At 48.8% G+C, this 11,805-nt stretch overlaps 5 protein-coding genes across 5 annotated transcripts; 3 read left to right on the forward strand and 2 right to left on the reverse strand.

Annotated features, from left to right (window-relative positions):
- Window positions 1-797: 797 nt before the first annotated feature.
- A1O5_10052 (uncharacterized protein) lies at window positions 798-2,526 on the forward strand (the record flags this gene model as incomplete). The annotated part of the gene is made up of 4 exons (XM_007750630.1): window positions 798-1,051; window positions 1,102-1,731; window positions 1,788-1,897; window positions 1,952-2,526. The coding sequence occupies 4 exons, from the start codon at window positions 798-800 to the stop codon at window positions 2,524-2,526; spliced, it is 1,569 nt and encodes a 522-aa protein (XP_007748820.1).
- Window positions 2,527-3,854: 1,328 nt separating this feature from the next.
- A1O5_10053 (uncharacterized protein) lies at window positions 3,855-5,315 on the forward strand (the record flags this gene model as incomplete). The annotated part of the gene is made up of 1 exon (XM_007750631.1): window positions 3,855-5,315. One exon carries the CDS (start codon window positions 3,855-3,857, stop codon window positions 5,313-5,315), a length of 1,461 nt encoding a protein of 486 aa, XP_007748821.1.
- Window positions 5,316-6,159: 844 nt separating this feature from the next.
- On the reverse strand, window positions 6,160-6,624 carry A1O5_10054 (uncharacterized protein; the record flags this gene model as incomplete). Its single annotated transcript, XM_007750632.1, has 1 exon — window positions 6,160-6,624. A coding segment is annotated over one exon (465 nt), but the record flags the coding sequence as incomplete, so codon positions are not given.
- Window positions 6,625-6,939: 315 nt separating this feature from the next.
- A1O5_10055 (uncharacterized protein) lies at window positions 6,940-8,111 on the forward strand (the record flags this gene model as incomplete). Its single annotated transcript, XM_007750633.1, has 2 exons — window positions 6,940-6,950; window positions 6,992-8,111. 2 exons carry the CDS (start codon window positions 6,940-6,942, stop codon window positions 8,109-8,111), a joined length of 1,131 nt encoding a protein of 376 aa, XP_007748823.1.
- Window positions 8,112-9,117: 1,006 nt separating this feature from the next.
- A1O5_10056 (uncharacterized protein) lies at window positions 9,118-10,805 on the reverse strand (the record flags this gene model as incomplete). Its single annotated transcript, XM_007750634.1, has 2 exons — window positions 9,118-10,640; window positions 10,697-10,805. The coding sequence occupies 2 exons, from the start codon at window positions 10,803-10,805 to the stop codon at window positions 9,118-9,120; spliced, it is 1,632 nt and encodes a 543-aa protein (XP_007748824.1).
- Between the last annotated feature and the right edge of the window lie 1,000 nt (window positions 10,806-11,805).

Consider the following 11,805-nt stretch of genomic DNA (forward strand, 5'->3'; position numbering starts at 1 on the left):
CACACAAGACGGCGTGTTGAAAACGCTGTCTTCCAGATGGAGCACGCTCCACTGCTACCACAAGATGCCGTCTTACCATCACTTTCCTAACTATCTCGGGATTGCACAAGGTTTATCAAAATGTGTTATCACAGTGCGCAGCCACAGCCTTGCAAGTGCACTAGGGCTGCTGTTGCCTCCGGTTACTCCGTATGGCCCGAGTTTGTGAAAAGGCCGGGCTCGACTACCCAGCGCTCTTGTGGGATTTATGCCCAATTGTGAGTTGGTTATAAAGACACGCCTTTTCGTTGCATCGCAGTCGGGACTCTGAGTACCGCAGCAACCATCCCCCTGCCACGACTCTTGTCACGTCGATGACTTTGAGGGATATGACCTCTTTACCTGTAAAATCAAAGACTGGAACGACAGCTTCCGTCGTCAGCGAGAACCTTCAATACCTCCCAGAGCGGTATGGATGGCCGACTACGAACGCCCGAGGGTATCGTATCAAAGAACAACTCTCTAGCACAGAAAGGCCTATTCGGGTCGTTCACCTTGGCGCTAGAGCTTCCGGCATTTGCTTTTCCAAGTTTGCTTCGGAGACGTTGGAGAATATTGACTTCTGCTGCTACGATAAGAATCCCGACATTGGCGGTACCTGGCTGGAAAACAGGTCTAGAGGATTCTGAACGTTTCGTTCGTTCGGAATTTGGCTGACATTGGGATCCAGATATCCCGGTTGCGCGTGTGATATTCCTTCTATAAACTATCAGGTACTAGTTACCCAACAGCCCTTGCTCCCTTATCTCATTCTTACCATGTCAAAGTTTACTTGGGCACGCAAAGCCGACTGGTCACACTTCTATTCGTACTCGGAGGAGATCTGGCAGTATTTCAAGGATATCGTCGACACACTCGAACTTGAGAAATATATGAAACTCAACCATGAAATAATCGACGCCGAATGGCACGAGGACGAAGGGATATGGCACCTAAAGGTCAAAAATCTCATTGACGGAACCGAGTTTGTCGATAGAGCCGAGATTTTCATCAACGGTGGAGGCATCTTGAAGTGAGGTCTTACACTTTGGATATAAATACAGTGAACTGACACGCGAATAGCAGCTGGAAATGGCCAGCAATCTACGGTCTTCATGATTTCAAAGGCACTCTTTGCCACACTGCAAATTATGCGGCCGGCACCCACCTTGATGACAAGCGTGTAGCAGTGATTGGCGTTGGCAGCAGTGGCATTCAAGTCACGGCCAACATCGCGTCAAAGGTCAAACAGCTTTACACCTGGGTGAGGTCACCGACCTGGATTACGACTGGGTTTGCTCAGAAGTATGCTGGGCCCGACGGAGCAAATTTTGAATACTCCGAGGAGCAGAAGCACAAATTCGCAGAGAACTTCCCCGAGTATGTCGTGTATACCAAAGAGATCGAAGATGAACTGAACCAGAGGTTCAAGTTCATTCTCAACGGCACTCCCGAGGCGAGGGAAGCCAAGGAATTCTCCACGACACAGATGCAGGACAAATTAAAGGGCCGGCAGGATCTGATCAGTATGCTGGTACCCACCAAATTCGGCGTTGGCTGCCGACGCCCCACGCCCGGAAATGGCTTCCTAGAAGCCTTGACGCTTCCACATGTAACGACTTTTCCCAGGGACATGATCAAAGTCACCCCCAGAGGTTTCATCGACCATCAGGGTTTAGAGCACGAAGTTGATGTTATCATCTGCGCGACAGGGTATGTTCCCGCTGCGAGAGAAGGGCTATTAGAAACAACTGACAATGTTGTGGCAGATTCGACACATCATGGGTTCCTCGTTTCCCAATTAAGGCACGCGGAATGAATGTCCAAGATATGCAAAAGGGTAAACCCGTCTCGTACCTTTCCATCGGTGTACCCGAGAGTGAGTAACGGCATCCCATTTCTGTGAAAGCCGCGCATTACTGACCTGAAAAAGTTCCGAATTACTGGACTGTGACCGGTGCATACGGTCCAGTAGGCCACGGCTCATTCCTGCCCATAATCGAGCACCTCATGCGACATTTCATGATGCTAATCAAGAAAATCCAAACCCATAACATCCGTGCCATGGCACCACGGAAAGAAGTGTGCCAAGCCTTCATCGAGCATGCCGATTTGTACTTGAAGCGTACGGCATGGTCGTCAGGCTGCCGAAGCTGGTTCAAGCAAGGCAAAGAGGACGGTCCCTTGTCGATCTGGCCTGGTTCACGGCTTCTTTTCTTCGACGCTCTGTCACAACCGCGATATGAAGACTACAGCATCAGCTACGAGGGTGACAACCCCTTTGGATTCTTTGGCAATGGATTCACTATTCGGGAGTACGATGGTAGCGACCTTTCGTACTACCTGGGCACTGCTGAGAATCCAGGTGCGCTGCTTCCTGCTTCGACTTGCCTGTCGAGCGGAACGCATGGTTTAGATGGGGCTTCGAGCGAGATCCACAGGCATGGTTCGCCGCATTCCATCATCGCCAACTCAAATCTTCAAGCCAATGGTCTTCACGTCCATTAGAGATGTGGACACGGCAAGACATCGCGTACCGTGTGTTCGGCGGTAGAGTAGAATAGGACCGAGTAGATAAGTCGAACGGACATGATCCCACATAACGTTTTGTAAGATGGTGGTTGTCGGCAATCCAGTCCGAAGAGACAACAGGGAAAGGGCAAGGGCTGGTGCCAGCGATCTTGGCGTCCGCCGTCGAGGAAGAACGCCGTCAAACCGTGATGACACCTCTACTAATTCATGGTATTACCATAACCGCATTGAGAACACCGAAACACCGCATTCGGGAAATCTACAAGGGAAGAAGACGAGTGATGTAGTCTACACTCTGTTGAATGATCAAAAGGTTGTCCTCCGTTATTCAGTACGGGGACTACGGTAGACTATATAGACAGTACTGGGTGGCTGGGCTGGATCACGTGACTTCCCAACCTTTTTAGATCAGCTCTCCATCTTCAAGTTCTAGGATTTCTGGCGAAACCACCATCTTGATCGTGAAGTGAAGACCATTCTTGTCTTGGTCTATGATCTTGAATACGCTGTTCACGTCGACAATAGCTATCAAACATCCTTCCCATCCCTGTAGCATTTGACCTTAAAAATGACCTCGTTCTGTGGCTGATCACATGTGTGTTTTGATACTCATCGGCTTCGCAGGTTTCTTCCCAACCTCAGGAGCAGGGCTTCTGCTTCCAGATTGCGACATCGTGAATAGTGTATGGGTAGGTAAGAGATTTCGAAGGCTGTCGAAGGACAATCTAAAGATACAGCCCGCGAATTCACTTCATCGTTTAGGAAAGGAAATATATTATTTTAATCTTGCAAGGGATGTAAGTAGATTTTGCTTTCGTAAATTACTTGCGTCGAAAAATTGATTCTATCTCTCTATGGCTCTCTACCCAAGCCTCTTTCATGTTTACCGTAACTCCGTCTGCACACTCTCCCCAGGGACTAGAACTCACACGGAAGATGAGGTGTTAGGTTCGACAAGAGCTACACAATAATATTTGCAGGCAATTCCTCAAAGTTCTAAATCAGAGCCGGGCATTGGCCATGCATGACAGCATAGAATTGATTAACGGCCCTAACAAGGCCAAGAAGGGTCCTGGCAGCCCAATCGCAATACCTTTGAGTTCATCGTAGCTGGATGATCAGGGTCCGAGGAGACAACTAGTGACCACGTGGCTGCACGTGGCTGCACGTGGCGAGGCTGGGAAACTTGTGGAGTTGCGCATGCAGGCTCACGTCTTGCACATCTCAAGAGCGCAAGCTGAAGTTCAAAGTCGTGACAGATGGTGAGTGAGATGTGATGAACTGCTTATCATGCAACCTCGAAGATGCTTCTTTACTCAATTCTTTTCTTCCTGCTGCAACCCGTTGCCTCTCGATCCCTCCACGTTCGTGCCTCCGAAGCTTTGACAAATGCCACCGGCCCGGTGACACCTACCTCCACTTCCTCCAATCCGAGTGTCTTCTTCAAGAAACAATATGAAAACCCGGCGGAGACATTTTCCGTCTTACTGCTTATCGGCGGGGACATTGTCCAAAAAGCGATTGCTCAGCTAGTAGGCCACCAGCTGCGAGGCTTCTACATCACACCCACCGCGTTTAGCTTTGGATGGGTGGCCTACGCTTTCAATGCACTGAATTCGGCTCTCAGTGACGGCTCACTCATGCCTCCCCCAGACATAGTGTGCCGCATTATTCCGTTGAGCAGCCAAGGCGCTCGTGAAAACGAATCCTGGATCATTGGCCGACTGGTGCGCGACCTGGAGATCAATAAATATCTTAGAATCCCTGATGAAGAGGTAGTCGAACCGGGCCAGGACGGCAAGGTAAAAAAGACGAAAAAGAAGTACACCAAGCCTGTTTTCACCTTTTTGACGGCCAAGGAAAACCCAGGTTGTCCAAAAGCTGACAAGGTTTGGTGGAGCTTCGTTGTGTTCCTGCCACTACAGTTGTTGATCGCTGCAATCCCTACCATCCTGCCGCAGCGCAACTGGGGAATTCTCTTGATCACGGCGGCAGGGTCTTTGCTCGCGATCATCACAGGCTCACTGCCCCAGTGGATGGAGGAGAAGTACGCCTGTCGAAAAGATTCAAAGGATACTTACATTTTGACTAAAGGAAATGGCCATCAGCATGTCTTTGTTATAGACAATGGGCCCACATTGATAGAAAAACTCGAGAATGGCAAGACTAGGAAAATAGGAACAAGTCTCAACATGGAAGACTTGGCTATTCAGTCGCCCCAATCCACAAGGTTGGCAAGGTTCACACTTGTTGTACTTGCAACTTCTTGGGTGTTTTTCTTGATCACCGCGGGTGGGATTGAACAGGATACTTGGTATCTCATGGGGGTAGGCGGGCTCGGCATGGTGCATAACGTTTATGCCGCCAATGCAGTACGCAGCCCCGCAGCTCATGGAGTTCCTGTGGCGGAAGAGGACCTTAGATCCTGCACGCGCATCAAGGCCAACAGTGGCGAGAACGTCATGGCGGTTTTGAAAAATGCAGAGCAGTATCGGCCTGGTGTTGGTTTAGCAGTGCTGACGACCTTTTTCCCTGGGAGACTCCGAAAGGATGAGGCGGATTTATGGGCAAATGCCCGACAAACCCTGGAGGATCGCAGAGAAGCATTCAAAGCGCGTAAGGCCCTTCCTGATCCTTGGACACTACCCAAACAAACCGCAAGCGTTACTATTACCGGTGCACAACAACCCGCGCAGATTACCCCAGTACAGGCACAGCCACCAGCCTTGCGCCGTAGCTCCACTATACCGTCTTCTGCCATCTGATGGGATGGCTGTGCTCCCCACAAAAAGTAAACAGAGCATACATGAATGGTGGCACTACAAATGAGACAGATTTTGTGATTCAGCCAACCATGAACATAAAGTGGCCAGCTAGGGGCAAGGGCGTTGGGGACATTTACACACGCAGCAAGCCGATTCAAAAATAAGTGACACAGTCTGTAACGGAACATGTACCTCAAGAGTGCTCAATAACGCCGAAGCGACCGCTATATCGAAGATAATTGACAGTATAGGATGAATGACAAAGGATCGCCATTTCCAAGGTAGACGGAATGCTCATTATCAGTGAAGGCCACCTCCATTCCAACAGCGGACTTTGTTTGAGTGTTCCCTATTTTCCTATTCGGCTTGCCAGCTATGCATGACGGCGACATCAAGAACGGTGAAAGAAGGGACGAGTTTGATCACATAGCTAACAATTTGTATGACCGTACAAAGTGTTCTGAGCATGTCACACATTGCATTAGCGGACGTGTTGCTTGCTGTGTTTATCGGGAAGGAAAATGCTCTATCGGCAGCCACATCTCTGTCTCGGTACATTTCAATCTGTGCCATTGATGAGCATGCAAGGATATGAGATAATCTTGCGCTGTAGGCCCTGACTTGTCAGCAGCCAAACAACATGAATCCGCCACGGGGACTTACAAGGGCCACAATTCAAGTCAGAGGCGGTAAGCGCTGGCCCAAGGAAGTGCCGATTTGTCAATGAACCAATGCAATGTGGTGGGATAGGAGTGGATGATACCGGAAGATGCTGCGTAAAATCCAGTCTTGCTGCATCATCAAGGAGCTATACCCTCGCATACCCATTGAATATATGCCTTGTGGCAACAAATCGCTTCTGCATTGATAGCACTTCGTTCACAACAGAGAATTTATCGTCGATTCCAAGGCGCTCCCGTACGGTGCTCAAAGCTCGGCGCTGGGCTTCTTCCATGATGATGCATTCGCAACCGACAGAATTGTCACTGTTGTCGCTCCATGAGAGCACCTTGAGCACCCGCAATTCCTGCTCGAACAGTAAGAACTCAAGTGTCGCAACTTCACTTGGCCTGACCAAACGTGGGGGGATGGCCGGGTCAGGGATCTTGACTATCAATCGTCTTTCATCAACAACAGCGAGGAAGACTTCGTTGAAACCACCATCCGCGAGCTTCTTAAATCGGAAAGACGTGTCACTGGTGGTAGGTCCGGCTGCCTTGATGATGACATGATCAAGAGCTTTAAGGTCAAATCTCCGTGTGTGTTCTTGTTGATTACGAACCTCGTTCCAAAGACAGCGACTTGTCGTGGGTACAAACGGTCCCCAGGGGAGGAGGTTGAATATATGGGTTGCAATAAGCGAACAGCACGTTTTACCAGCCTCACAGACAGAGGGCTTTCCCTTGCAAACCTGGAATGATTGTCAACAACACACAAAGCTCGAAAAACGGAAGTTGGAGCATCTACCAGTAATGTCTACCCAGTACCACGTACCGTGGCACCTGTGGAACTACGCTAGCCTGAAAAGGCTAAGGCTGATCACCCCACCATCCTAATAAGTACTAGGTGACCTTGGTTGGGGGTATTGCTTGGTATGGGAAGTCTGGACGTTCAGCAACTCAACATGCTACCAATGTTCGTGTCGTTCTAGGATCATCTGTTGATACAGCAGCAAGCTTCGGAGGGAACACCCCAGGGGCCTCCCTTTGGGATTTCAACGGCGGTGCGATCGGATTCACTGATGGCACAAGCAAAATCTTACCCCAGGGCAACTTCGTGGACATCACAGTGAATCCTAATGCGGAGGCAGGCAACATCCAAGCCGCGTATGTATCCATCACGAATGGTGGAAAGGACGCAGTATGCATCGCCGGCTTGGCACTAACATTTCCAGATGGAGGAAGGGCTGGCTTCAGCACCAACGTTGCCGCTGCTTGCGGCGCATTTTGGTCCAACAGCAACACCCCAGTGCTCCAGCAGCAGGCCACCGGGGAGATCGAGAACCCGAAATGTGTCTGGATCGACAGAGATGGCTCTAATGGTATCCCCTATCAAGGTTTTGGCATTCATCTTCCGAGCTTCAGCAACTCGAACAAAAACCTGGGAGCGTCGTATTCCGACAACCGCGACCTTATGTGCAAGAGCGGGCCAAGATTCCGCATGTACCCGCAGCTGATAACGGAGGAGTCCATTCTTGTGTTCCCCCACCCCCCCGAGTTCATCACAGACTCGGACGACCCATCACTGATAGGAACTGACAAGGATCCCGGTTTCATCATCGAAAATCCCGGTGTTGCGGGCGGAAATCTCATCTCGGGCTTACTTAGCGGAATCCTACGGCGGAGAGATGTCATCCGCCGCTATCACCAACACGGCCCGGCTCTTTCTACCAGCACCATCGGATCGGACGGTTCCAGTGGAACACAAGCACCACCACGACGACCCTTGGCCGAACTTCTGATCATCTCGCCCCACGAATTCAATAGTGCGCGTGAGCTCTGCGAGTCCTGGAACTCGTTCGGCCACTCGTTTGTGTCGCTCCCGGAATCCCTTTTTTGTGACATGACGGACAAGAGTCTCTACTACACCTGCAGCGACAAGGTCATGAGCTGCTGCCTCGACACCGACCAGGCTTCTTTCCGCGCTTGTCAGAAGACATCGACCAGGCCGCCGGTAACCCAGGTCAATGGCACCTCGGTTTTGCCATCTACACTTCGAACCCGCCAGGCGAACTCCGGTCTCGACTCATCCTGGATGAAAGGCGATATGGTTTATGATAGCGTACAAAGGTGGTGATGGCATTTGTTTTATGTCTCTGCTGGCCCTTTCGTCCAGGCGTCTTCTTGTTTTCGCAACAAACAACAGACCCATCAGGCATGCCAGTATTAGCTTATCTTGTATAGTCGGACTACTCATCGTATGATATATTGGAACAATGGGACTGCTCGGAGTGTGCCTTCATAAGTATGCGGAGTGTATTTACCAATCGACTAATTCTGTTCTGTAGCAAACCAACTATGTTCATTCGATATTTCTCTAAGCCTCCACTTGACCATATAATCCCTTATGACTGCTCGCGTTCTACTACATCCTGGTCTGATGTAGTTTCACATTGCACCTGAGCGTGACCATCACCGTCCGCCCCCATGCTATTGCGTACTCCAACTTGGTCACGCCCCTTGAATGCTAGTGATGCCCAAGAATAGTCCACCTAGGCTAGCCTAAGCCTAAATCCAGTAGGGACAAGCTAGTTGAGAAGATCACCGTATAGCTTATCAGCCCATCCCGAAGAACTGATTTTACGGCAATGACTTGAACAAGACCATCTTCTACTCGACTTAGACGTGTAGTTGGCTGGCCTCTGCTCTCTCTGAAAGATTACGCGGCTGATGAAAGAATGAAACTAAGATGTACGCCATAATGTCTCAATGGTATTGGCACTGCCGATCAAATACGATCGGCATCTTTCACTACTCAGCCCGACTGGAGCCCCTCTGTTAGTTCGAGGTAAACCATCAAAATTTTGACCCCAAGAGGGCGTCCAAAGAAGGCCGGGTAAAATTGAGGAGGATGTTCAACGCAGCTCGAAAATAAAGTGACATTGTTTCAACCACTACTATGAGTAGTTCCATATTGCTCTTGCGTCTTGATGCACTTTAAATATCGCTTCTACCATCATGCAAGATTCACAAGCGGATTTGAACTCCTGATTGAATCACCGCGTCATCTCCACCTACTCAGTCTTCCAGCTCGCTATCCAAGTAAAGTATAGCTGGTATGGCCATTCGAACAAGCTTCCGCCTCACACAATTATCCTTAACTTTGGTAAGTCAAAAGAATCAAGCACCGCTTGAGTGCGGAGGAACGCATCTCGGTTCTGATTGAAATATGGCCATTGGACCTCAAAAGGGTCCTTGTACTTCGTCCACGGGAACACGCTTACTCCCGCGCCTAGGAGAAACTGGACGTTTCCAGCTCTGAGTCGTTGTATAGCTTTCCACAGTGCTCTTTGAGCAAGCGGTGGTACTAGATCGTCCGGATCCCCTAACGGTTCAAAAATGAGGCTCCTGTATTTACGGATAAACTCGGTCATGACTTCTTCTGCGTTGTCTGCCCAAGTGAGATACTCGAAGTAGCGTGCCGACTGAGATATCTCCACCCGCTGGTACAGTTCTCGATAGCATTCTATCTGGTTGAATGACAGAGCCTGTTCCATCGCCATTCTCAATGATTGTGGATTCTGATTTTCAAGAACTCGATGATCGAGCAAGAAGCGCAAGGTATCAACATTGCCGCAGCGGATAGCGAAATGGACGGATGTTGGTATTAGACCGCTAGCGTCGTAAATGCGATTACTGAAGAGCGATTCCGTTTTCGAGAACTCTTCCAAGAGCGCTGTGTCGCCTACTGCACATGAGTGCATGATCAACCAAGTACGTGCTTCTGCAGAAAGTGGGCTGAAATGCCGTGTCAATAATCTGATAGTCTCTGTACCGCTACTAGACCGAGTGAGAACAGTGCTGCAACGACTCGAGGCATCAGTCAGCAAGTCGGGTAAATTCGGCGTATACGCAAGTAGAGCTTTCAGGACTTCTGTGTTGTTGGAAAAAATGGCTGCTTGCAGAGATGCATAGTTGGTGTGTACCTTTGATACTAGGTTTGGATGTTGTTTAAGCAAACGACTGACAATGCCGAGTTTGGCATGCTTTATCGCCACATTCAACAAAGCGAAAAGCTGTGACGCAATGAACTGAGCCGGAGGGCTGAAGGCTGAGGAATTCTCATCAAGTAGCGTCAGTTTGCTTCTGTATGCCTCAAACAGTTGGAGGTCTCCAAGCACGCATGCACTCAGAGCCACCCAGAACGCGGGAGGTTCGACTTGATAGCGATCTGTAAGATAGAGATTCCATTTGCTTTGGACCAGCACTGATAAAAATTGTGGTCCCAGGTGAGAATCAACAGCCTTGGACAGAATCGCGCTGGGAACATCATTAAAGATCGGATTGTCGCTGCAGGTTGAGTAGAACCGGACTTGGTCTAGATCGAGCTGTTCAAGGCTCCCTACTCCTCGCAACATCGTAAGTGCCGCTTTCCACTGCTGTAGGAGCTGATGAGCGAATATGGCGTCAGCAGCTAGGTCTCGGCTTGCGAGCAAGCTCTGGAAGTTGAAGCGCGCCGCGTAGATTTGTTTCCGCTGGGAAGCCACCAGTCTTCGGCAGAACTGATCGTGACATGGATTAATGCAATCGAGTGAGTGGTCTCCATCAGATGCCACAAGTCTTTGCCGCAAGTAGTAAACATGGAGCACAGCTTCATTGAACTGGCCTACATCAGGCAAGTTGTATTAGTGAGAGCCAAGCAGAGATTCCCGTTGTACTTACGATTGACCAATCTTAACGATAACTGCCAGCCTTTGGATTGTGTGAAATCTACGACCACGGAAATTGTATCATGTAATACATGCTCGGGCAATTCGTGAAATGTGCGCATTTTGACAGAAGAACGGTGTGAAGATATTCCAAAGTCTCAAGGAGGAGGAGAAGGAGCAAAAAGTTATCCTTGCCATTGCAGTGTAGGATTGAGATGCAGCTTGTGTTTCATTACACGCCTACTGCGAGCGGTTGCCCTCACAATATTGTTCCTCTCTCGGCGCTGTCACGTGGTACGACGGCCCCCGTATTTCGGCTTGCCCGTTTTGGGGGGCGCCTGAAATGTACGGGCACGCAGATTCTACCATCGGCCATGATCGAATGCCGATCTTTCATAACCACTTCACTTCAATGAGCACCACCCAGTAGGGGTCAGAATTACGTGACCAGGCAACTTTGCCGAATTTGTTTACGCACGCGTGTTGAATTGTCTCAGTTCTCAGACCCGATATCGGAGCTACGCCCTAATTGGCTAGGCTAGGAGCTAAAGCGTCGGCCTAATCACAAAATTCAAAGAATGTTGCGATAAACGAGGGCCCTGCCCACTGTTTTGCGGAGCAAAACACCTTCGCGAGAAGGGTCTGAGCTCCAATACGTAGTTTTAGGATAGAAACGCGTTCGCGTCCTTGTGAAATGCGCAAATAGTTCAACATTCATCACTTTTCTTTATCTCCTTAGATTACTACAACGTTTACAGAAAAGTTTTGTATGTATAAAAGAATCTCTTTACGATACTCTCTCTAATGTACTTTTTTAATTTTTAAATAAGGCCCTATTAAATGAGATCTCGTTGAAAATAGTTATTTTTAATGAGTATATCATTATCTTCTTTTATTATTAGAAGCCTTAAAAAAATTATTTACTTAGTGATACTAATATTAATCGATAAAGAAATAAAAGTTTACTTACTTACGTTAGTTTAAAGTAATGACGAAAAGAATTAAGAGTTCTACGTTCGATTTTTTATCTATATAACTTTCCGCGACTAATAACGCTTTATCTTCTCACTAAGTAAATTTAGTTAGTAACTCGAATACTTAAGTATAAATATTATAGATTAT

This window comes from Cladophialophora psammophila (assembly GCF_000585535.1).
Source record: "Cladophialophora psammophila CBS 110553 chromosome Unknown aczJe-supercont1.18, whole genome shotgun sequence".
In the NCBI taxonomy this organism is placed as follows: domain Eukaryota; kingdom Fungi; phylum Ascomycota; class Eurotiomycetes; order Chaetothyriales; family Herpotrichiellaceae; genus Cladophialophora; species Cladophialophora psammophila.